The sequence below is a fragment of the Prionailurus bengalensis genome, chromosome C1 (assembly GCF_016509475.1).
Source record: "Prionailurus bengalensis isolate Pbe53 chromosome C1, Fcat_Pben_1.1_paternal_pri, whole genome shotgun sequence".
Lineage (NCBI taxonomy): Eukaryota > Metazoa > Chordata > Mammalia > Carnivora > Felidae > Prionailurus > Prionailurus bengalensis.
In genome coordinates, this window is record NC_057345.1 from 127,692,264 (window position 1) to 127,717,514 (window position 25,251).

The following is a 25,251-nucleotide window of genomic DNA, read 5'->3' on the forward strand; positions in this document are numbered from 1 at the left end:
TCCTGTTCAATTAATACATATGTGCAGTTACATTATAAAAATATGTAATATATAACATATATTGAGTGTTTCAGTAATGATCACCTAAGATTAAAGTTAATACACTTTTATTTGCTACCATTATCAGAAAAATATGGGAAATGTAGTATGCCAGGTAGTAAGCAGTGTGTAAATATTAATTTAATTAAACCTTATGACAATAACCCTAAAGGAGGATGTTATCCCTATTTTCAAGTTGAAAAGTCATGGTAAGAATTGTTCACTGGGGAAATAGGTATTTTGAGAAACTTTTAGTAAATTAACATGAAACTTCTCAGTCAAGAATCACTGATAAATTAGCTGCTTTTATCACCTTTGTCATTTGAATAGTCAGGGAAGGTTTTGTGGACTTAAATCTATTATTAAGTCTATTTATAGGGCTGAAATAGAGCCTATTTTTGAAAAAGCAATAACATTTTCAAGTTAAAAAGTCACTGACTTTTGATGCTTGCTAAGCTGATAAATAGTGCACTGCTGATCTCTTAGGCTGTAGGGCATATCAACTCTTGAAGACTTTTAACCTTTTGGTATGCAGTTTTTCTTCCAATAGTAAAGGTAATAAGCCTTGTCTCATAGGATCTTTACAAGATTCCTGTATATTGCATAGGATGGAAAACAGCCATGTGCTTCATACTGGGTATGAATCATAGAAATAAGTGGTTAGAATTTTAAAAACACACTTGTCTACTTATTTGATGTTTTAACCAGCAGACACAACTGCTTTTATGTTTTCTTCATTTTATTTTGTGTGTCTGCTCCTAGTTATTGACTGTTAGGATTTTTTTTTTATTTGGTTTCAGTTGATTCCTTTTCTTGTAAGTCTGCCACTTGAGCTCATCTAGACAGCAAGCATCTGACACAAGGCAGGATTGTTCTCTGATCTCTGTTCTTTGCTGTCTCCATCTGTTGGTGTGAAGAAGTAATGCTCTTGCCAGAATAAGCAAGCTCATTTCAATTTTAGCAAAAACAAATGAATAAGGAATTATGCTCTTAATGCATTTTCTTTGTGACAATTAAGTTAGCTTGAAGATGTAAAACTATCATGGCATGTCAGCTTTTGTAGGCAGATTGTATTTTATACACTTTGTGTTAGTGATACTAAAAGTGTCAAAGAGAGTTAATAAAAAGCTGATATATTAACTATGCATAGATTCTTTACATTTTGTTTTTAGGGAAACAAATACGGTTATCTAAACTTGTTTCATCTGTGAGGTCAGGAATCTGCAAAAAATTTTCAGAGCGAGAAATCTCAAAAATCCTGACAGTCTTTGCACATTCACAGTTTCATGGGCTTTTGCATCATTGCTTCTGAATTGCTAATGAAGAGCTCAATATAGCTTCTGATGCATTTCAGATACTCTGGGTGGTGACTGGCTAGAGTGTTACTGACATCACAACATACAGCTGTTGACTTTCTATTGTCTCTGAGTCCTCGGCAAGTGCTTTAGACTGCACTAGCAGCGCTCTCCCAATGCCTGGCTAATCAGCTGGCTGTGTGTGCGGTGAGCTCTGTAGAGGAGCAATGCAGAGCGTCAGTTTACAGATACTATGGAAAGTATATCTTCATTCACTCTGTATGATGAAGCAAACACCAATACAATGAAGGTATGTATGTGACTCTTCATTTATTTGCTAAATGTGTACAAAAGGTAATCAAATATATGAAGAATTTTTCATGTTCACTTAGTACCATAATTTTGCTAGAGGCATGTGTGATAAAATCCTTATTAGCATGTCCAAAATGAGAGCATGTCTTAAAATGATTTTTGCTTATTTTTGCAAAGATAGATTTGTGTAGGTTGATAGAGTGAGTTATAGGAATCACTTACTTCTTAGCTGTCGTACAAGTTTCTCCTCCCCTACCCCTAAAATATGTGATAACTGTTTGTACTGTATTGATTGAACACTTCACCTGTGTGCTTCTTGTTATTAGTGTATAGCAGAACAAATTGTCAGTTGGAGAAATGATTTCTCTTTCAGGTTCATCTTAAATAGACATGCTGTATGGCTTCTTGAATCTTAAAAATTTCATTGTGGAACAAATGCAGTGTAGATGAGACTCTTTTGGAAATTAAGAAACTAAGAACCTTAACTTTCAGAGCTGATGTTAATTTTTTGTACCCTTTTTGGAGGGAAGAGGTAGAATAATTTTTAAAGTACTAAGAGCAAAATCTAGATCTGGTCATTGCTGTGATTAGCATAATCGTATCATTGCAAAAGCAAATGCTAATAAAACTGTAATTTTTAAGAGTGATCTTATTTTTCATCATACTGTCTAAAAGATTTTGACATTTACCTTGGTATTTTATGATTCTTTGAAACAGGATCTCATCACATAGCTGATACTGAATTACTAAAATATGTCTATTAGTGTGTAAAACTGGAACGTTTGAAAGGCTTTTCAGAGTTTGGCTTGCTTTCAACCTGAAATTAGCCACATTTTACCAGTATATGGATGGAATTGCTGTGATATTTTCAGCACCCCCATAGTATGAAAATTATTTTGATCTTGAGAAATAATTCTTCTCTTTTAAGAGGAAACAGAAGGAAAATCACTAAATGGCTTATTATCCAGTGCTGAATATCATTACTTTCTTTCTTTGGTTTCTTTCTCATTCCCAACTGTGTCAGTAATTAGTATGTTGAAAATATTAATAGCTGTTATTAAAATTAGGGTCTTTTATCAGATACATTATTGCAACCTAATATCAGGAGAATTTCATCATTTTCTCTTTTAAGCTTCAGGTTTTCTTTTAAGTTTTATGTTGAAAAGTAGAAAAAAAATTAAATAGCACATACTCTGAATTCTTGCCTACAACTGCTTTTATCCATCTTTTGTTACATTCCACTTTTCTTTCATATCTTACCTCTTTATTATTTTTTTTTCTTTAGGTTTCTGGTTGCATCTCTCTGTCTCCCCCTGCCACCCCACCCGTGTGTGTGTGTGTGTGTGTGTGTGTGTGTGTGTGTGTGTGTGTGACTTTCTGAATGTTTGTCTCTTCTTTTCTTCCTCTTTCCTTCCCCCAGCCTGTTGGTCTCTTCCACTTTGTCTCTGTCTCTTACCATTTCTGTCCATCTCTGTCTGGTGTCTCCGGGTCTCTCTCCCTCTGACTCAGTCAGTCTGTCTGCCTCTCTCTTTCCTTTTCCATTCATCTGACTCTCCCTTTCCCTGGTGTCTCGCTCTCTGTTTTTGTCTCCTTCTCCCTGTCTGTGTATCTCCCTCTCTGTCTTTCTCTGTCTATCCCTTCTCCCTTTCTGTTGGTCTCTCTGTCCGTCTTTCCCTCTCTCTTTGTCTCAGGTTCTCAACGTGCCCCTTCCAGTATCTTTCTATCTATCCTGTCCCCTACCCCTTCCTTCTTCCTCTCTTACCTTCCTTTTACTCTTCTGTGCCTTGCCTTCTCCCTGCCTCTCTGACCCTATTTGTGTTTCTCCTGGTCTCCCTGACTGCCCTGCTCTCTTGTCTTTTTGCCTCCCTCCCCTTTCTCTCTCCACATTTTGCTCATTTTTCCATCCTGTCCTCAGGTCTTTCTGTCTTTCCTGTCCAAGCTTTATTCACACACATACACTTCAAATTTTCATTGTCAAACAGTTTTTCAGTTTTCAGTGGAACCAGATCTGCACTTGACTTTTTTTTTTTTTTTTTTTGGTTAATTCATGGCAGTTACTAGTTGGAATTTAATTAGTTGAATTAAACTCTTTGCTTTCTCAAAGATATTAATGGGTAAATAATTAAATGTATTTTAAGTAAACAGATTTTACCATTTGCTCAATTTGTTTTAATTTTTAGAAACTTATGTTTTAGGCTTTATACGTAGATTGAAATGATCACATGTTGAAATTATCATTTAAAATGTTTTGTCTTCCAAAGATACACATTGACACTGTCAAAGGGAATTCTTTTTTTCTTAAGTGGTTTTTCTTTTAATTTTTCAAGATTTTTGGAAAGCAGATTTAAAATTTTTACTTTTTAAAATAAGATAATATTTCACTTCATAGCTGTGTTTCAGGTTATGATAAACTTGTATTTTTTTATACCTGTATGGCTTTTGATACCATTCTGCATTTTCCAAATGTGTTAAATTGGACATATGTTGGGATTTTTTTTTCATTTTTTTAACTTTTTACTTTGAAATAATTATAGAATTATAGGAAGCAGCAAAAATAGTACAGAGAGGTCCCATGTGTGTTTTAAAGATTTGATGTTTTCCTCAATTTTTTTATATCTCATGTCTCAGTTATTTAAAATAATCTGGGTGGTGGGGTGCCTAGTTGGCTCAGTTGGTTAAGCGTCTGACTTCGGCCTCAGTCATGATCTCAGTGTTCCTGAGTTGAAGCCCCATGTTGGGCTCTGTGCCGACACCTCAGAGCCTGGAGCCTGTTTCATATTCTGTGTCTCCCTCTCTTTCTCTGCCCCTCCCCCACTCATGCTTTGTCTCTCTCTCTCTCTCTCTCTCTCTCTCTCTCTCTCTCTCTCAAAAATAAATAAACATTTAAAAAATTTTTAAATATTCGGGGGGCACCTCGGTGACTCATTTAAGCATCAGACTTCAGCTCAGTTCATGATCTCACAGATTGTGGGTTCGGGCCCCATCTTGGGCTGTGCTGACAGCTCAGAGCCTGCTTCGGATTCTGTGTCTCCCTCTGTCTCTCCCCCTCCCCCACTCATGCTCGGTCTCTGTCTCTCTCTCTCTGTCTCTCTCTCTCAAATAAACGTTAAAAAAAAATTTTTTTAATATTCTGAAGAACAGAAATTCACTTAACGTTTACCTAAGTTTACATAGTCACAAACCTAGCAACTGTCATCATATTGTGTTTACTTTGTTTTGTAAAGCAAATTAAAAAAGCAATTTGATGAAGGCATTATGTATCTTAAAATAGCACTGTAGTTTTGTGACAACTAGCATAGAACTATCAGGGAAGAAAATGAAATTCACAGTTAACAAGTTATATATGTTTAAGAAGCCAAGAAAGATATGTAAGATGAAAATCTTTTCAGAGCAGAGTTAAATGTCATTTTCACATATATCCCTCCTATGAAATTACATTGCACTTGTTGTTTATACATTCTTTGATTCCTGCCCTACTGTATAATTGTCTCTGCTGTATAATCAGACTCCTGGTCCCGTGGGCCATGGGGTGGTGGTGAAATAGGACCAAAAAGTCATTGTCTCTGTAAACCTTCTCATCACACCTTCCTGGCTGACCAACTTTTTTTCTGCCTGATACAGATTATCTTTAATGGAATTAATACAGTGGTTTTTAATTTTTCAGACTAAGTTCCTCTAAGCCATAGAATTCCACACATGAGCTTTAGTAACTAGGGGAAAGCATGAAGCCCAGTCGATGTATCTTGATGTAACCTCACCTCACTTGACCAAAGCAGGTTTGGTGGGGAGGGGAAATTGTGTGTGTGTGCGTGGGCGCGTGCGCGCGCGCGCGCGCGCGCACACACACACACACACACACACACACATATATATATGTACATATTTCATACTTTATGTACAACATGCATATAAAAATGTTACATTTAGGGGCGCCTGGGTGGCGCAGACGGTTGGGCGTCCGACTTCAGCCAGGTCACGATCTCGCGGTCCGTGAGTTCGAGCCCCGCGTCGGGCTCTGGGCTGATGGCTCAGAGCCTGGAGCCTGTTTCTGATTCTGTGTCTCCCTCTCTCTCTGCCCCTCCCCCGTTCATGCTCTGTCTCTCTCTGTCCCAAAAATAGATAAACGTTGAAAAAATTAAAAAATTTAAAAAAAAATGTTACATTTAAAATACAAAACAAGAGTTGCTAACTAGGATTCACGTATATGCTTCTGAGAACCAAGAAATCCTGAAAACCACAAGCAAAAATGTCTGTGAACATACATATGTATGAGTGCTGCATTTCTGCAGAAAAGATCCTTAGATTTAATGGGATTTTCAAGAGGATCCTTTCATGGTTAAAAATAATTAAGAATTGCTGCTTTATGGTGTCTATAAACTTAGTCTATTCTGTGGATTTAACATTTTCTCTTTTTCCCTTTATTTTCAAATGCTTAGGAGGGTGTATGTTTTCCTCCTTTAACATCAGGTACTTCCATAAAAACATAGTAGTTTTATAAAGTAGTTTGAACATATGCAGTGACTGATTACCAAGCACACCTGATGCCAGACTGTTACATGGGATCACCAGAGAGAGAGCTTCTTTTCATAGGTAGAAAATAAACACCAAAATAATTGAGGACTGCATGCCCCCACTGAGCTTCCAATGAGATAGTTGTAAAGAAAGCAAGAAATGTATTAAGAATTAATAACTACTAGAACAATTCAGCGTGGTAGACATAGCTAGGAAATAATGAAAGTCATTAAAAAATCAGATCTGAAATTTATTAGACTCTAAATTTCTTCACTTCGTGCAAAGCCATAGGCATTTGAACCAATTAAATTGGACAGAACCTTAGGTGTTTTAAAGAGAAGTTTTGTCTGCTCATTCTCCTAGTTCAGTGTATAGTGTTGGATTCTGGAGACCATGAAGGTCTCAGCGGTGTTCACTCATGCCTCATAGCATCCTCAAGCTGTAAAAGTGTTTGCACTTTGTTGTACACATCCTTTTGTAGAGTATGAAGGTGGATGAGGGCAACTGAAAGACAACACCTGTTCTACCTCCAGCTGTTTTTAAGCTATTTTTACTTAGCATGAAATGCTCTTTGACCAAAAGAAATAAAAGATTTTTGAGCTTCCTTCTGCCACCCCCTCCCCAACATAATCCCTAGGTGCTTTCTTGAAAGAGGCTTATGATCCTTTGTTAGAAAGAATGTGGTTGGCAATTCAAGAAGTGAAGGGTGGCACATTAGTGGTTATAAAGCAGAATGTCTGCCAATTGTAACCTAAATTAAAATCCTATAAAGGAAATATTTTTGTCATTAAGAAAGAAATGGGTTATGTTAGACCTACTGATTCAAATGCTAGAAACAATATGAAGTTTCACATGTGGACAAAATACATTAAACCACTGAAGAACCTTTGGGTGGATTAGAAAAACGTGCCAGAAGCCCAGCATGTGTTTTACTAAGACTCTTTGATGACAGAGTTTAATACTTTAAAGGCCTTCAAAGAAGTTTCACTGTGATCCTATGATAACAAATGCTAGTCAGGGGTAAAAAGTACATGGAGGTAAATTAGTTATATTAGTGATACAGAGAAAAAAAAATCAAGTAAAATAGCATTTTGAAGGAGTAAAGGGAACACCACATCAGAGTTTAGCTACAATACCACAAAGACTAAAGGTTTCTTACAGTATACCCTAGCACTTGCCATAGTCTATGTAAAGTATATACCTTCTCAGTGATGGCATTAAGAATGATTGAATAAAGATAAACTGGGCTTGTGCTCAAGATGGTGTTCACTTTTATTCATGAACTATAAACTACAAATATGCTATGAACCCAGCACAAAATACATTAGTAAGGAATGTAGTAAATGGGACTAGACATTGCAAAAGGTTGGTAATGGCAGTGACTTCTAATACCAGCTAACCCAGAGTTAGGCCTAACTTCACTGATTAAGGGCACAATCCCCCACTAATCTACTCTCACTTCAGACACCAGGCCACCCTCACTTCTGACCAGCTGGCTACAAATTTGAAGGTTCCTGTTACCCCCTCAGGATGACAGATTGAACCATTGGTCATGCAGTTAAACTCAAACTCCAACCCCATTCTTCCCTTCTAAGAGGTCATATGATATCACATAGCTCAAAATCCCAACTTGCTAATAACCTGGTTGGCTAGTCTTTCTGTTGTGACCTGTCCTCATCCTGGGTCATTCATTAGCATAAGCTACTTAGGGGCCTACCAGGAGTCACCTCATTAGCATAAACTATCAGAACTATCTCATCCTCATTATCTATGCCCAGTTTTCAGGAATCTAAACCTTTAAATGTTGTTTATTTCCCAAAGTATGATCAGATGGTAAGACCAGTCTTTTTTTCTCTGTAGTCTTTAGAAGAGATTTTATGTGCCAAGAGAGGTTATTACAACCTGATCTATTTCGATCCTACATTTAACAAAACACATAAGTAGGGAGCTCCCAGTTTAATCCTGGACTGTGTGATAGGTTTAGAATTTAGGCAAAATACATTTTATCCTTGCTGGTAAGTTAATAAAGCCTTCAGGTATAGAGTTACATTAATGGCCCTCACTTTATTGCATTGTCTCTTGCCTTCCTCTCCTAATGTCTAAATGCCTTTAGAATCTCACCAGGTTACCCCATGATTCTCCAAGGTAGCTCCTGGGAGCTCATGAACAGCCCTTTTATACTCTTCAAATTTTGCCCTCCTCTGGCCCACTGCCACTTTGCTGGTGCTTGCTGTAAACTTGCTCATGTCCCTGCCCAAGATTCCATCTCTTAGAGCATCCAACATTAGTCTTCAAGGTACCATATTCCCTAGAATCTTCTGTGCTGGGCTTCATCACCGGGGCACTGTAAGCTGTTTGTCTCCCACTTCTCTGCTGCTTTGGTTCACTAATGAAAACGTTCTCTTCAGCTTCTGTTTTGGCTCAAACTAGGACCCATGCTATGTAAAGATATGTGTAGAGTTCTTTTAGTATGCCAGCTTTCCTAATTTCTAACTTTCTGTATTTTGATTTGGCATTATTAGGCTTCTTAAGCACTGTGCCACACAGTGATGCAAAGTTAGAGCTGGAATGGCTGAGAAAGGACATTTAGCCTGGACTGTAGCCAGGGTGCACCTGAGCTGTCTCGTTTAAATCACAGGACACCTGGGTGGCTCAGTTGGTTAAGCATCTGACGTCAGGTCAGATCACAATCTCACTGTTCGTGAGTTTGAGCCCCACGAAGGGCTCTGGGCACATAGCTCAGAGCCTGGAGCCTGCTTCAGATTCTGTGTCTCTTTCTCTCCGCCCAACCCCCATGCTCTCTCACTCGCGCGCTCTCTCTCTCTCTTTCTCTCAAAAATAAGTAAACATTAAAACAAAATTTTTTTAATTTTTTAAAAATCACTCCCTTTACACTGACCTCAGTTACAGAATTACAGAAACCCTCCAGTCTTGTAGTCTCCCCAAGAACTGTGCCCAAACAGTTCTGGATATTGGTGTTAGCGTTAAAATGAGCCTCCTGTTAGGGACTCTCTCCAGTATTTGTCCTCACCCACTCTTCTGCCCAGCTCCCACAGCCATCCCAACTTCCTGACTTCTAGCAAGTAATGTTCTTTAAATTAGAAAAAGGGTTTATTAGATATGAATTCCCTCAGTTTCCTGTCCCATTCCATTCAGGTTCTGAGGACAGTGAATACTTTCAGTGTTTATCCCTCTACTTGTGCTTCTGACTCCATGTCTTCATTTCTTTCCACTTTAGCTACTCTTTGGCCTATGCACTCTCCATTCTGACAGTGTTGTACTAACTTTGTGTCTTTTGCTAACTTTGTTGCCAAATCTGGTAGAATTTTTTTTTTTTTAGTCTATATTCTGACAGTTTATTTATCCTGTGGGAGGAGAAGCAGAGAGAGAGAGAGAGAGAGAGAGAGAGAGGGAGGGAGAGAGAGAGAGAATCCTAAGCAGGCTCATGCCATCAGCACAGAGCCTGATGCAGGACTCAATCCCACAAATTGTGAGATCATGACCTGAGCTGAAGTTGGACGCTTAACCAAATGAGCCACCCAGGTGCCCCCAAATCTGGTAGACTTTTTGTTACTCTGCCTCCCTGCTCCTCTCTCTAGGGTTTGTTGTTCCCTAGGGATTCTTTCCCAAGCCCACTTCTTACCCTGCTTGATGGATTCTTAGCATCTTCATCTATAATAATAATTCAAAGCCTCCATCTATACAATGATTCTACTCAAATAGCATCAGCCCTGCCTCCTCTCCTTAGCTCCAGGTCAACCAACTTCCTGTTAGATTTCTCCACCTAAATGTCCCAAAGGCATCCTAAACTTACTGCATGCATAACTGAAATTGTTCTGCACCAAATCCTTTTTTTCCCCTTATTTTTTGCCTGTGTTTGGGTAGCAAGCACCACCTACATCTTCATTGTGTCATGACTATTCCAGCTATCACAGCCCTAATCTTTTTTCTGACCATCTCTGTATCTAGTTGACTTCCCCCAAGTAGTTACTTTCTGTTATAGTAATTTCTTCATTTCTAGAGGTAGTATATATAGGTAATGTCTAATAGCAAGGTCTCTGGAACCAGACTATCTGATTTGAAATTCTAACTCTGCCACTTACAAGTCTTATAACCTTGGACAAGCTGATTATTCTTTCTCAGCTTCAGTTTCCTCACTTGTAAAATTGGGATAATAAGAGCACCAATCTGATAGGGTTATGAGAGTTAAATTAATTAATACATTGAAAGCTTTGGGAATGGTGCTTTGTAAATAATAATAGGTATTTAAGAGCTTGCTGTTAATACTGATTTTAAAGTATATATCACAATCAGTAATGATCTTATTGACTTTGTCCCTGCAGTAGCACATAAGCATGTCTGCCAAGTTCACTGCTATATCCTTATCAATCAGAGCACTTTGCACATAGTGTCTAATCAAAAGATGAGAATCAATGAATGAAATCTTTTTCTCATTTTCAGCCTTCATCTCTCAATCTTTTGTCTATGCTCTAGTCACTTCCCACCACAATTTATACAACATTTTACATGCTAGAACAGAGTCCATCTACAATTGTAACTGAAATAGTTCTCTGTGGCTTCTCTTAAAATGAGTTCCTCTATTATTCAGGCTTTCTTCCCCTCATGAGATGAAGAGTAAACTTCTAATCTTGACTTCAAATATATCCACCCTTTGATGGTATTCTCCTGTTTGTTTTTACAACATGTTTTAATGAAAAATGTCAAGACCAAAAAAAGGAGCATTATAGCAAACATTGAGGACTTCTCAAAATTAGCAATGCTAACCTTTTGTTGTATTTTCTACAGATTTTTTTTTAAGAACTAGAATCATAAAGACACAATTGAAGTCCCTTTTCTGTCTCACCTAAAACCTTTTTTCCTTTCCCTCCCCAGAGAAAATTACTAATCTGAAATAAATGTGTACCTTTGCCATCAATGCTTGTGTGATTTTTAAATTTTTACATAAGTTGCATTGTATTGTAGAGATCATCCTGCTTTTTCACTAAACGTTGTAATATTCATTTACTTCATTTTAATTGTTGATCATATTGTGCAGTAGGGGTGTACTACAGTTCGTATGCTTTTAAAAATCAGTTTGTCTGTTGGCACACATTTGGTTTTTCCCATTCTTTGCTTTTAAAATTTTTAAAAATTTTTTGTTTATTTATTTTGGACACGGAGAGAGAGACAGAGAGCATGAGTGGGGGAGGGGCAGAGAGAGACTGAGAGAGAGAGAGAGAGAGAGAGACAGAATCTGAAGCAGGCTCTAGGCTCTGAGCTGTTAGCACAGAGCCTGACGTGGGGCTTGAACTCAAAGACCGCGAGATCATGACCTGAGCCCAAGTTGGACGCTAAACTGGCTGAGCCACCCAGGCGCCCCTATTCTTTGCTTTTAAATGAAACAATTCAGTGGGTGTTTTTGTACATGGCTACTTATGTAAGTGTATGCATTTCCTTAGTGTGTAGATCTAGAAGTGTTAGGCTGTAAGATATGAAGAATTTAAACTTCATTTAAGATCACAAATTGTCTCATGCCCTTACCACCTCTACATATATTTTTTTGTTTTCTTCAACCTCAGTTTATGTACTCTGTTTCCATTAAATGGGCTTCTTTTTCCTGTCTTCTCCATTTCTCCACTCAGAATGCAACATGTTCTTGTAACACCTTAATTCTCTGTATCACTTCTTCTCTAAAAGTAAGTTGTCGAAATAGAGATTGGAAGATGGCGGCGTAGGAGGACAGTGGGATCAAGGCGTCCTGCTGATCGCTTAGATTCCACCCACATCTGCCTAAATAACCCAGAAAACCGCCAGAAGATGAGCAGAACGGACTCTCTAGAGCCAAGCGTAGACAAGAGGCCCACGGAGGAGGGTAGGAAGGGCAGAGAGGCAGTGTGCAGTACACAGACTGGCAGGAAGGATACAGGGCGGTGGAGGGGCAGCCCGTCCAGCAAGGCAGAGCCCCCGACCCCGAGTCTCGCTTGCAAAAGCAGAGGAGCCGGACTACATGAGCTCCGACAGCCAACGGGACTTAACATCTAGAATGTTATAAGTAAACAGCTCTGCTCCGAGAGCGGGAGGGCAAGAGGACACTGGGAGGGAGAGCTGTTGAGCCCCGGAAGACAGAGCTCAGCTCAGCGGGGAACAAAGGCACTGGCCAGCGCCATCTCCCTCTCCCATCCCCCAGCCGAAATCCCAAAGGGAACCAGTTCCCATCACTGAACTTGCTTGCACCGTGCAAACACCCAGTGCTGTGCTTCTGTGGATCCATCCCTCCAATGGACTACCTGCCTCCTTCCCGGTGCTGCAGGACTCCTTCCACAGGGGACCACCAATGGCAAAGCGAGCTAAGCCTGCCCCTCCCGCCCCTGTGCACCTTGCAGATCCACCTCAGCTAATTCGCCCTTGGCTGCATCCCATCAAAGCAGCAACACAAACCTGGCAGTGTGCAAGTAGCCCAGACAGGGACCACACCACTCCACAGTGAGTCCTGCCCCTGGGAGAGGGGACGATAAGGTAAACACCAGTCTGACTGTGGCCCCAGCGGTGAGCTGGGGACAGACATCAGCTCTGAGTGCGGCCCCGCCCACCAACACAAGCTACTCCGGACAGCACAGGGGAAGTGCCCTGCAGTTTGGAGCCACCCCAGGGACTACCCAAAATGACAAAACGGAAGAATTCTCCTCAAAAGAAACTCCAGGAAGTAGCAACAGCTAACAAATTGATCAAAAACGATTTAAGCAATATAATTGAACAAGAATTTAGAATAATAGTCACAAAATTAATCACTGGGCTTAAAAAAGTATAGAGGACAGCAGAGAATCTATTGCTACAGATATCAAGGGACCAAGAAACAGTCAAGAGGAGCTAAAAAATGCTACAAGTGAGGTGCAAAATAAAATGGAGGCGACCACAGCACGGATTCAAGAGGCAGAGGAGAGAATAGGTGAATTAGAAGATAAAATTATGGAAAAAGAAGAAGCTGAGAAAAAGATAACAAAATCCAGGAGTATGAGGGGGGAATTAGAGAACTAAGTGATGCAATCAAACGTAACAATATTTGTATCATAGGAATTCCAGAAGAGGAAGAGAGAAAGGGGCTGAAGGTGTACTTGAAGAAATAATAGCTGAGACCTTCCCTGATCTGGGGAAGGAAAAAGGCATTGAAATCCAAGAGGCACAGAAACTCCCTTCAGACGTAAGTTGAATCGATCTTCTGCATGACATATCATAGTGAAACTGGCAAAATACAAGGATAAAGAGAAAATTCTGAAGGCAGCTAGGGATAAACAGGCTCTAACCTACAAAGGGAGACCTGTAAGACTAGTGGCAGACCTATCTGCTGAAACTTGACAACTCGAAAGGAATGGCAGGAAATCTTCAATGTGATAAACAGAAAAAATATGCAGCCGAGAATTCTTTATCCAGCAAGTCTGTCATTCAGAATAGAAGGAGAGATAAAGGTCTTCCCAAACAAAAACTGAAAGAATTCATCAACACTAAACCGGCCCTACAAGAGATCCTAAGGGGGATCCTGTGAGACAGAGTACCAGAGACACCACTGCAAGCATGAAACCTACAGACATCCAATGACTCTAAACCCATATCTTTCAATAATAACACTAAATGTAAATGGACTCAATGCTCCAACCAAAAGACATAGGGTATCAGAATGGATAAAAAAAAAACAAGACCCATCTATTTGCTGTCTACAAGAGATTCATTTTAGACCTGAGAACACCTTCAGATTGAAAATCAGGGGATGGAGAACTATATATCATGCTACTGGAAGTCAAAAGAAAGCTGGAGTAGCCATACTTAACATCAAACAAACTAGACTTTAAAGGCTGTAACAACAGATGAAGAAGGGCATCATATAATAATTACAGGGTCTATCCATCAGGAAGAGCTAACAATTATGTGCTGAATACGGGAGCCCCCAAATATATAAAACAATCACAAACATAAGCAACCTTATTGATACGAATGTGGTAATTGCAGGGGACTTTAACACCCCACTCACAGCAATGGATAGATCATCTAGACACACGGTCAATAAAGAAACAAGGGCCCTGAATGATACATTGGATCAGATGGACTTGACAGATATATTTAGAACTCTGCATCCCAAAGCAACAGAATATACTTTCTTCTCGAGTGCACATGGAACATTCTCCAAGATAGATCACATACTGGGTCACAAAACGGCCCTTCATAAGTATACAAGAATTGAGATCATACCATGCATACTTTGAGACCACAATGCTATGAAACTTGACATCGACCACAGGAAAAAGTCTGGAAAACCTCCAAAAGCACGGGGGTTAAAGAACACCCTACTAAAGAAAGAATGGGTCAACCAGGCAATTAGAGAAGAAATTTAAAAATATATGGAAACAAACGAAAATGAAAATACAACAATGCAAACGCTTTGGGATGCAGTGAAGGCAGTCCTGAGAGGAAAATACGTTGCCATCCAGGCCTATCTCAAAAAACAAGAAAAATCCCAAATACAGAATCTATTAGCACACCTAAAGGAAATAGAAGCAGAACAGCAAAGAGACCCCAAACCCAGCAGAAGAAGAGAAATAATAAAGATCAGAGCAGAAATAAATGATATAGAATCTAAAAAAACTGTAGAGCAGATCCATGAAACCAAGAGTTGGTTTTTTGAAAAGATAAACAAAATTGATAAAGCTCTAGCCAGGCTTCTCAAAAAGAAAAGGGAGAGGACCCAAATAGATAAAATCATGAATGAAAATGGAATTATTGCAACCAATCCCTCAGAAATACAAGCAATTATCAGGGAATACTATAAAAACTACATGCCAACAAACTGGACAACCTGGAAGAAATGGACAAATTCCTAAGCACCCACACACTTCCAAAACTCAAACAGGAAGAAATAGAAAACTTGAACAGACTCATAACCAGTGAAGAAATTGAATCAGTTATCAAAAATCTTCCACAAATAAAAGTCCAGGACTAGATGGCTTCCCTGGGCAATTCTAGCAGACATTTAAAGCAGAGATAATACATATCCTTCTCAATCTGTTACAAAAAATAGAAAGGGAAGGAAAACTTCCAGACTCATTGTTTGAACCCAGCATTACTTTGATTCCCAAACCAGACAGAGACCCAGCAAAAAAAGAGAACTACAGGCCAATATCCCTGATGTATATGGATGCAAAAATTCTCAATAAGATACTAGCAAATCGAATTCAATAGCATATAAAAAGAATTATTCACCAAGATCAAGTGAGATTCATTCCTGGGCTGCAGGGCTGTTTCAACATTCGCAAATCAATCAACGTGATACATCACATTAATAAAAGAAAAGATAAGAACCATATGATCCTGTTAATCGATGCAGAAAAAGCATTTGACAAAATTCAGCATCCTTTCTTAATAACAACCCTCAAGAAAGTCAGGATAGAAGGAACATATTTAAACATCATAAAAGCCATTTATGAAAAGCCCATAGTGAAATGGATGAGGAAAAACTGAGAGCTTTCTCCCTGAGATAAGGAACACAACAGGGATGTCCACTCTCACCACTGTTGTTTAACATAGTGTTGGAAGTGCTAGCATCAGCAATCAGACAACAAAAGGAAATCAAAGACATCAAAATTGGCAAAGATGAAATCAAGCTTTCATTTTTTGCAGATGACATGACATTATACCTGGAAAACCCAAGAGACTCCACCAAAACTGCTACAACTGATACATGAATTCAGCAAAGTCGCAGGATACAAAATCAATGTACAGAAATCAGGTGCATTCATATACACTAATAATGAAGCAACAGAAAGACAAATAAAGAAACTGATCCCATTCACAATTGCCCTCCAAATCATAAAATACCTAGGAATAAACCTAACCAAAGATGTAAAAGATCTGTATGCTGAAAACTATAGAAAGCTTATGAAGGAAATTGAAGAAGATATAAAGAAATGGAAAAACATTCCGTGCTCATGGATTGGAAGAATAAATATTGTTAAAATGTCACTACTACCCAAAGCTACCTACACATTCAATGCAATCCCAATCAAAATTGTACCAGCATTCTTCTCAAAGCTAGAACAAGCAATCCTAAAATTTGTATGGAACCACAAAAGACCCCGCATAGCCAAAGTAATATTGAAGAAGACCAAAGCAGGAGGCATTACAACCCCGGAGTTTAATCTCTCCTACAAAGCTGTAATCATGAAGACAGCATGCTGTTGGCACAAAAACAGACACATATACCAATGGGATAGAATAGAAACTCCAGAATTGGACCCACAAAAGTATGGCCAACTAATCTTTGACAAGGAGGAAAGAATATCCAATGGAAAAAGACAGTCTCTTTAACAAATGGTGCTGGCAGAACTGGACAGCAACATGCAGAAGAATGAAACTAGGCCACTTTGTTACACCATTCACAAAAATAAACTCAAAATGGATAAAGGACCTGAATGTGAGACAGGAAACCATCAAAACCCTAGAGGAGAAAGCAGGAAAAGACCTCTCTGACCTCAGCCACAGCAATTTCTTACTTGACACATCCCCAAAGGCAAGGGAATTAAAAGCAAAAATGAACTCTTGGGACCTCATGAAGATAAAAAGCTTCTGCACTGCAAAGGAACCAATCAACAAAACTAAAAGCAACCAACAGAATGCGAAAAGATATTTGTAAATGACATATCGGACAAAGGGCTAGTAATCAAAATGTATAAAGAACTCACCAAACTCCACACCCGAAAAACAAATAATCCAGTGAAGAAACGGGCAGAAAACATGAGTAGACACTTCTCTAAAGAAGACATCCAGATGGCCAACAGGCACATGAAAAGATGCTTGACGTCACTTCTCATCAGGGAAATACAAATCAAAGCCACACTCAGATACCTCCTCATGCCAGTCAGAGCGGCTAAAATGAGCAAATCAAGAGACTGTAAATGCTGGCAAGGATGTGGAGAAACAGGAACCCTCTTGTACTGTTGGTGGGAATGCACACTGGTGCAGCCGCCCTGGAAAACAGTGTGGAGTTTCCTCAAAAAATTAAAAACAAATCCACCATATGACCCAGCAATAGCACTGTTAGGAATTTACTCAAGGGATACAGGAGTGCTGATGCATAGGGGCACTTGTACCCCAATGTTTACAGCAGCACTTTAAACAATAGCCAAATTATGGAAAGAGCCTAAATGTCCATCAACTGATGAATGGATAAAGAAGTTGTGGTTTATATATACGATGGAATACTACTTGACAATGAGAAAGAATGAAATATGGCCTTTTGTAGCAACGTGGATGGACCTGGAGAGTGTTATGCTAAGTGAAATAAGTCATACAGAGAAAGACAAATACCATTGTTTTCACTCTTATGTGGATCCTGAGAAACTAAGCAGAAGACCATGGGGGAGGGGGAGGAAAAAAAATGAGAGGAAGGGAGCCCAACCATGGGAGACTCTTAAAAACTGAGAACAATCTGGGTTGATGGGGGGTGGGAGGGAGGGAAGGTGGGTGGTGGGTATTGAGGAAGGCACCTGTTGGGATGAGCGCTGGGTGTTGTATGGATACCAATTTCACAATAAATTTCATTAAAAAATAAAAGTAATTTGTCTCATAGTCTTTAGCACTCAACTGATGTTATTTGTGCCCATTCTTCCACTTACCAAAAGTCTCTTCCCCTCTCTAAATAGCATCTTAAAATCATTTTATGTATTTGTTGATAAATGTCATTGCTAACCACCTCTCTTGGGTTTCACAGACTCCTTTAGGTCAAGGTAGTTCTTCTCCTTTGTTCTTTTAAAACATAGCTAATACTTACTGCAGCTTTGTTGCCTTTTGTGGTTCCTCACTAAATTTTTGTATGCTAGTAACTGTTTATAAATCACTTAGACATTTAGCATTTTGAAATGTTGGTGCTTATATTCTTGTTCAAGTGACTATGAGAATGTGAATTTACATTCTTTCCAAGTACAGCATAAACTGTTTTCCTTGTCTTTCTCACTAGATGCCTTTAACCAATTGGTTGTGTTGATTGCTAACCTTAGGAGAAGAAGCTGATGTGTATTGGTCTTGTTTTCATAAATGTGCCTGCCTGGTTACATGTTTTACCCTACAGGAGGAAATACAGCATTGTGTTCATCTAATGAAATGACAATTAATAACCAGGTAGTCATAACAGAGGGAAGATGCAGTGTACTTTGCCAAATTCTATTTCAGATAACTTCAGTAATGTTATTCTTTTTTTTCCCTCAGTATTCGAAGGGAGAGTACTTAATTTTTACCTGTAGGAGCCAGATTTCTTCAACACAAAAACAACTGATTTTTTGATATTTTTTAATCTAGAATAAACTGATGTACGTTGCGTAAAAGTAAAGTTTTTTGGTTTTTTTTTTATGCCTAACTTTTCAGTTCTTTTGTGCTGTCAAACCAAACGTTAGGGCCTAGGCATAATAAAGTATGCTTTGAATTAACAGTATCAGTTTTGCATTTTGTTGCTGAAAATTCTATCTGAAATTTTCACTAGAGAAACTCCACTTTCATGGATTGCATAGTCTGTATTTACGAATGTTGATCCTAATTCCGCCCTGCTTTGAGAAGACAAACATAACTGTGCTTATTTATCATTTGGAAACTACTAGGCTTCACATTGTTCCTTAACCACAAACTGAATCCTTATTGCCAACCAGGTTTGCATGGCTTGATACTTAAGTTTACAAGAGATAGAGAAATGAAGAGAAACTGGATGATTACTTGGCAGTTATGATAATTCAGTCGTGATTAGCTTTACTGACCATTAATATGAAGTTAATAGTGCTGTCTTCCTGTGCACCAAAGAACAATACATATCCTATCCATGTGAAAAGAATTTTTACTTTTTGCATTGAACACAATATTGAGGAGTTAGTACATAAGTATTCTTGAAATATAGGTGCCCTAAAAACGCAAATTGTCATTCCTCTTGGTACATATGTATGATAATAGAGCATTGTGGGTAAGAGCCTGGAGTGGTGCAACTGTCTGATTCATATCCTTGTCCCCATGCTTACTAGCTGGGTGACCTTGGACAAATACCTTAATCCTCTCTGTGCCTTAGTTTTCTAACCTGTAAAACAGAGATAATAATAGGACCTACTTGGAATTGTTGTGAGCTCAAAATTTACTAATTATGAGAGGTAGTAGAATAGTACCTGGCATATGGTAAGCTATATATTAGTGTTTGTTATGGGTGGTAATTATTTGTGTTTCTTTTGTAGATTGCCTGTTCCCCATTTCTCTTTTTTTTCTTTTGATTTATAAAAACATCTTTACTTTGTAGACTTTGATCCTTTTGTGTTAGAAATAGTTATTTTATCATTTGTCTTTTAGTCTTTGTTATACTTTGTCATACCAAAATATTAAAACTTTATTGTAAGTTTGTTAATATTTCTTTGATAGCTTCTAGATTTTTTATGTCATGCTTGGTAAGCGCTCCCCTTCCCAATAATTATAAAAATAGTTCTTATTTTTCCTTGTACTTTATGGTTTATTTTATTAGGTTACAATCTTTAATTTTACCTTTGATTTCTTTTGCTTATGGTGCCAGGTAGGTGCCAACCTTTGTATATGCTTCTGAAGATTTTATATATACAGACATTTATCTTTTTTGTCTACCTGGGAGCACAAAAATTGTATAGAATCAGATCTCTGACTTGGTTCTAATAACGTGTTAGCAATTGCTGTAATGTTTATTCAAAGTTGAATATGAATTTAGAGTACATATATCCATCTCTTAGATTGAAACAGATTCTTGAGACATTCAATTTGCAAATATCAGTAACAGTAGATACTCAGATGTATGTGCTTAATAAATACCAACATTTTGCTAACTTTCTATAAGTTGCCTTTCAGTTGGAGAAATTTAACAAATTCATGTATGTTTTTAAGTCACTTTCACTTACTGTATAACAATGTATTACATTAAGGTGGTACATTTAATTGACTGCTAATTGCATTGGCAGAGATACCATATCCCTATCTTCTAGGTCCTATACTTGACCTTTCCACATGCCCATACAGACTCCAGAAGCCATACAGCCCTGCAGAAGTGTAGGTATTGTGCCAAGATAAAACAGTTTTGGTTTTAGTGAATACCAGAAAGCTGGAATATCTCTTTTATCTGAAGATTTGGAGAAGAAAAACATTTTATTTAAAACAAAAGCATTAGTATTCAGAGAAGAATGGAGAATTTTATAATTTTTTTAATGTTTATTTATTTTAGAGAGAGAGACAGAGTACAAGCGGGGGAGGGGCAGAGAGAAAGGGAAACACAGAATCCAAAGCAGGCTCCAGGCTCTGAGCTGTCACCACAGAGCCTGACACAGGGCTCGAACCCACGAGCTGTTAGCTCACGACCTGAGCTGAAGTCTGAAGCTTAACCAACAGCACCCGAAGAATTTTGTGAGTTTTTAATGTTAAATTAGAAGGCTAAAAATGAGAGCCCCTTGAGGCTATGTATCCAGGCAAGCACTTCCCTTCTCAGGTATACCCACATCCACACAAACTAGTGTTCTCCTCTTTTGACCTTTGTAGGGTATATTCATAGGAAAACTTGAGGTATACAAAGCCACTAATGGGCCTCCTTTCAATCTGCTATCATGCAGGGTACAGCCAGCACACAGCAAACTCAGCCTCAGCCAACTGCTGACTTAGAATGATTCTAACCATGGAAAAGAGCTGATATTTTGGAGTGCCCATCTGTTGGAGAGGGTGTAGTAGATGCTTTACGTTTACATTTATTCTTCCCAATAAGTTTATGAGCTAAATACACTGTTTCCTACTTTATAGCTCAGAAAATTATGGCTCACAAAGATTAGTAATTTACCAAAGTCATAACTGGCAGATCTGGGATTTAAACTCTGGTGTAATGCTACTGCACTTGATAATTCTCTCTTTCCCAGGAAATAGTAACTGGTCATTTTGGTTTCAGAATCATTTATGTAATGTATCAAGGGATGTGGAATATTGACAATTATTGGTCACACACATTCGTTGTGTGACTTTGGACAAGTCACTTCACCTCTAAGTGCTAATAGCTTGTGTGGTAAATTAGATTGGACTGGGTGTCTTTAAGGTTCATTGGGGTTCTTCAGAACTAAGTATTTGCCTCTTCACATTGTGCCTCTTCTTCATTAATCCTTGCACTGTTGCTTTTTTTTAAATTTCTTATATGGATTACAGCCTTTGCTTTTTTAGAATTTCAAATTTCAAGGCTTCATGATTGAATCACGAATCACTTTGCAAAAAAAACATAGTAATTTAGCTGTTTAGTGAGTGCTGCCATCTTGTGTCTACCATTTTATGAGAGAAAAAGTTAGAGCTTAGAAAAATCATACTGAAGTATTTTTTGTTGTGTTTGTTTTTTGCAGGGGGAAAAAAACACATTTCATTTGATTTAGTGGGCCAGCAACCTCAGTCAAATAGAGAGGACAGTGTCATTTAGCAAACAACTTTGACATTTGCTTATGTTGCCTCCTTTTTGTTATCCCTTAGTCAGACAGTGAAATTGAGATGTGAAAACTAATGTGAATTTATATATCAGGGTTCTAAATTATTCTATTTCAAGATAGTTTTTGAAGAGCTAGTATAAGATGTGAATGGTTCTATGATGCATAGTTGGTAATACTAGCATCCTTTCTCTTGGTGCTTACACCTTACTTGTTCTGTTGTTTCACCGTAAAATTGTACTTTTCAGTTTATTAATAGACAACAAAACTATCAAAGGAAAATGGAAGAGCAATATAGGATTTTTAGAGCGATTTGTTTACTATGATGTATTCATTTGTAGCATAAATACATAAAATGAAACTGACTTTAAAAACAGATGACACTTAAAGAATTTTGGCATTTCAGATGTCTTTAAAAATAATCTTTCTACCCTTTAGACATTTACTTTTAACAGACCATGTGGGTTTCTTTGAAAATGTTAAATGACTTATTATAGCCTTTTGTTCTTTTGTGCTCTTAAAAATCTAGAGTGTGATCATTATTCAAAATTATAGTCTTCCATTAAATCCATAGAGTTGGAGCTCTGGAAGAGAACTCTTTGGAGTTAAGCATTCTTGGTTGCAATCTTAGACAAACTTTTTTTCCTTTATAAAATAAATAAATATCTCTCTTACAACACTGACCACATACTAAATTCTTGTTATGTATTAGTTCCCTAGCTTTCTTCTCCCCTCTGCTTTTACTGCTAAACTCTCTAGGTGGCCTCAGTGACTTATTTAGGCTCACAAACTAATACATGTCAAAATTAGTTGTAAGTATGTATTCTGACTTTTGTTTAAGACAAGAAACTAGTAAATTCACCAACAGTAACATTTTTAATTTCCAAATTACTATGTAGTGTTCCTCCCCTTGGCTCTTTTGTTAAAATGTTTTTTCTTATTTTAATTTTAGGCCACTGAAAGGTATGATATATTTGATTCACGACAGTCCATTTCAGCCCAGGAATCTACAGTGGTGACAAGGACATGGGACTCCTCCTGCCAGATTCCAGATGGTTCAATACACTTGACACCCTGGCTGACAACTGTGAAAAAGAACCTTGGATTACTTTATTTTATTTTTGTGGGACACCACAATCCCAATTCCATAGGACACATCAGGTAAACTGTCTTATCACTCAAGAAAAACATACCCCTTTTTCTTTTAAAATCTTACATATGAAAAGCAGGGAGCCAGAGTATTTTAAGAAATGCCCTACCCTTTAATAACCTTGTTGTTTTGAAAATAAGTCAGTTAACTCTGGTATGGAATATAATTAAGGAAGACTTTTTTTTTTTTTTGAGAGAGAGAGAGAATCCCAGGTGCTGTAATCCCGACCTACGTCTCAATCTCAGGAGGAACTGTGAAATCATGACCTTAACTAAAATCAAGAGTTGGACGCTTAATCAACTGAGCTATCTAGGTGCCCTAAGGAAAACTTTTTAAAATTCAGTTTAGTCTACCTGTGACTTTAGAATCTATTTCTCCCTCTTTTTTTTGTTTGTTTTTTTTTTGTGTGTGGGTTTTTTTTTTTTTTTTTACCTTTTCAGATGTGTTTATGGATTTCTGAAATTTGTTTAGGTATTTGTTTATGATTATGTGAGGTGATACATTGTGGTAACCATTTCACAATATATACTATCATATCTTCATGTCATGCACCTTAAACTTACACATTGTTTTATGTCAATTACATCTCGATAAAGCTAGAAAAAAAATAGAAGTTGTTTACATCAAGTTTTGTTCTACAAGGCCACATTTCTCACAGTTTCAAAAATGACAGCTGTCCCTGATGCACTGCTATTTGGTATCAGCATAAAGTGTTTTCTTAAACTCACTAAAGGTATGAAATATATTGGCATCTTACGCATTTGATTTTCTAAGGAATCTGTATACTAAAATGTCTGATAATAGGTGTTGTTTGTCACTGAATCACATGTCAGGAGAGTTTTCAATGCTTGATTCATAATGCAGATTATTCATGCAGATTACCAACTGTGTTTTGTATAGAATGTTGCTGGTTTTTTTTGTTTTAATTATTTCCTTTTAAAAATTTGGAACTTTAGGCATCTAAATGAAGGCTATAATAGAAATATATTTTTCTTACAGGAAGATACTCCTTAAATCCTTTTTAGAAAAAAAGGTAAATCTCTATTTACCTTTATAACTACAACCATTACCTTAATATGGATCACTCCTTAATGTTTCTTAAGACCCTTTAAAAGTTGTGTGTGTGGGGCCCCTGGGTGGCTCAGTCAGTTAAGCATCTGACTTTGGCTCAGGTCATGATCTCGCGGTGAGTTCGAGCGCCACGTCCTAATCTGTGGTGACAGCTCAGAGCCTGGAGCCTGCTTCACATTCTGTGTCTGTCTCTCTCTCAGGTCCTCCCCACTCATGCTCTGCCTCTCTCTCTCTCTCTCTCTCTGCCCACCCCCAAAAATAAATGAACTTTAGAAAAATAATTTTAAAAAGTGACATGTATTTCAGAATCACCTCATACCCTTACTTTAGCTCTTATCTCATTGTATACCTTTTTTAGTGTATATGTCTGCCACTATATTCTATAGTTTTTGAAAGTAGGAATTTGCTTCTATCTTGTTTAAAGCCAACATTATTCCTGGACCATAGAAGGCATCAGTCAATATTGTATAGTAACTGAATTTAAGAGATGTTTCAAACTGAATTTAAATTTTTTTTCTTTCTTGCTAAGGCTTCAAGTTCCCTGTAGAATTCTAAAATAACCTTTGCTGATGAGGATGTCTGATACTGTTACTGTAAAAAATGAAACTGCAACAATGAAGGATTTGGAGGCAGAAGTGAAAGATAAAACCAGAGTTGAAAATCTTATCAAATCAGAAAACTATGGGAAGATTTTGGCAGAGAAGAATGAACGTTGTATTGACAACAATATTGATTTGCAGGTAAACAGGATTTTCTCTCTGACTACAAATACTAATTCTCAAGATACAATTATACTCTGTATACCAATCTCACTCTCAAAATTCTAAAAGGGTAAGTTGACCCTTTGGGACGTGTTTACTAGCTGTTTTTTGAGCTATCTGGATCAGATTGTTGAGTGTAGCTCTTTGAATTGCTTGTATCTTTGATTTGCTTTGTATTTACTTATAATTGCTTTCATTTGTATGTGTCCAATTCATTTTTTATTGGGTTTCTACCTTTTTGTACTCCTGCACCTATTAGCATCATGAGAGTTCAGGATCTAACCTAAGAACCCTTAAAGGAGAGAAGAATAAGTAAGATTGCAAACTGTAGAAGTTTTCTTGGCAAAAACAACCCTTAAGGGAAGCAGTCACCCATGACTGAGAACAGAGGTTGCCAGGAAAAACGAATTCATGTGAGGCTTTTGCTGCTACACATATATGATTTAGAATTAACTACTGAGAAGGCTTTTAATTCCATGCATAGATGGAAATTGATGAATTGGTCAACAGATTCAAGATAGGTAAAAATTATTTCAGGTAGTACTTACAGTATTCACTTCTGAATGTTCTAGTAATGTCCCATGATTTGTGAGTCAGGAAGATGGCATAAGGGCTTGGCTTACTGAATGTTT

At 37.8% G+C, this 25,251-nt stretch overlaps 1 protein-coding gene across 33 annotated transcripts in view; it reads left to right on the plus strand.

The window, feature by feature from the left end:
* The window catches only part of R3HDM1 (R3H domain containing 1), a 208,592-nt gene that overhangs the window by 54,845 nt on the left and 128,496 nt on the right, over positions 1-25,251 (plus strand). For 16 of the 33 annotated variants that reach the window (XM_043573293.1, XM_043573307.1, XM_043573308.1 and 13 more), the window contains exons 2-3: positions 22,590-22,798; positions 24,388-24,598. In XM_043573293.1, coding sequence (XP_043429228.1) covers positions 24,428-24,598 — 171 coding nt within the window. In that variant the 5' untranslated portion in view covers positions 22,590-22,798; positions 24,388-24,427. Of the gene's footprint in view, positions 1-1,479; positions 1,645-22,589; positions 22,799-23,786; positions 23,821-24,387; positions 24,599-25,251 lie in introns of those variants that run through there. The other 17 variants (XM_043573285.1, XM_043573303.1, XM_043573311.1 and 14 more) reach the window with 5 other exon arrangements.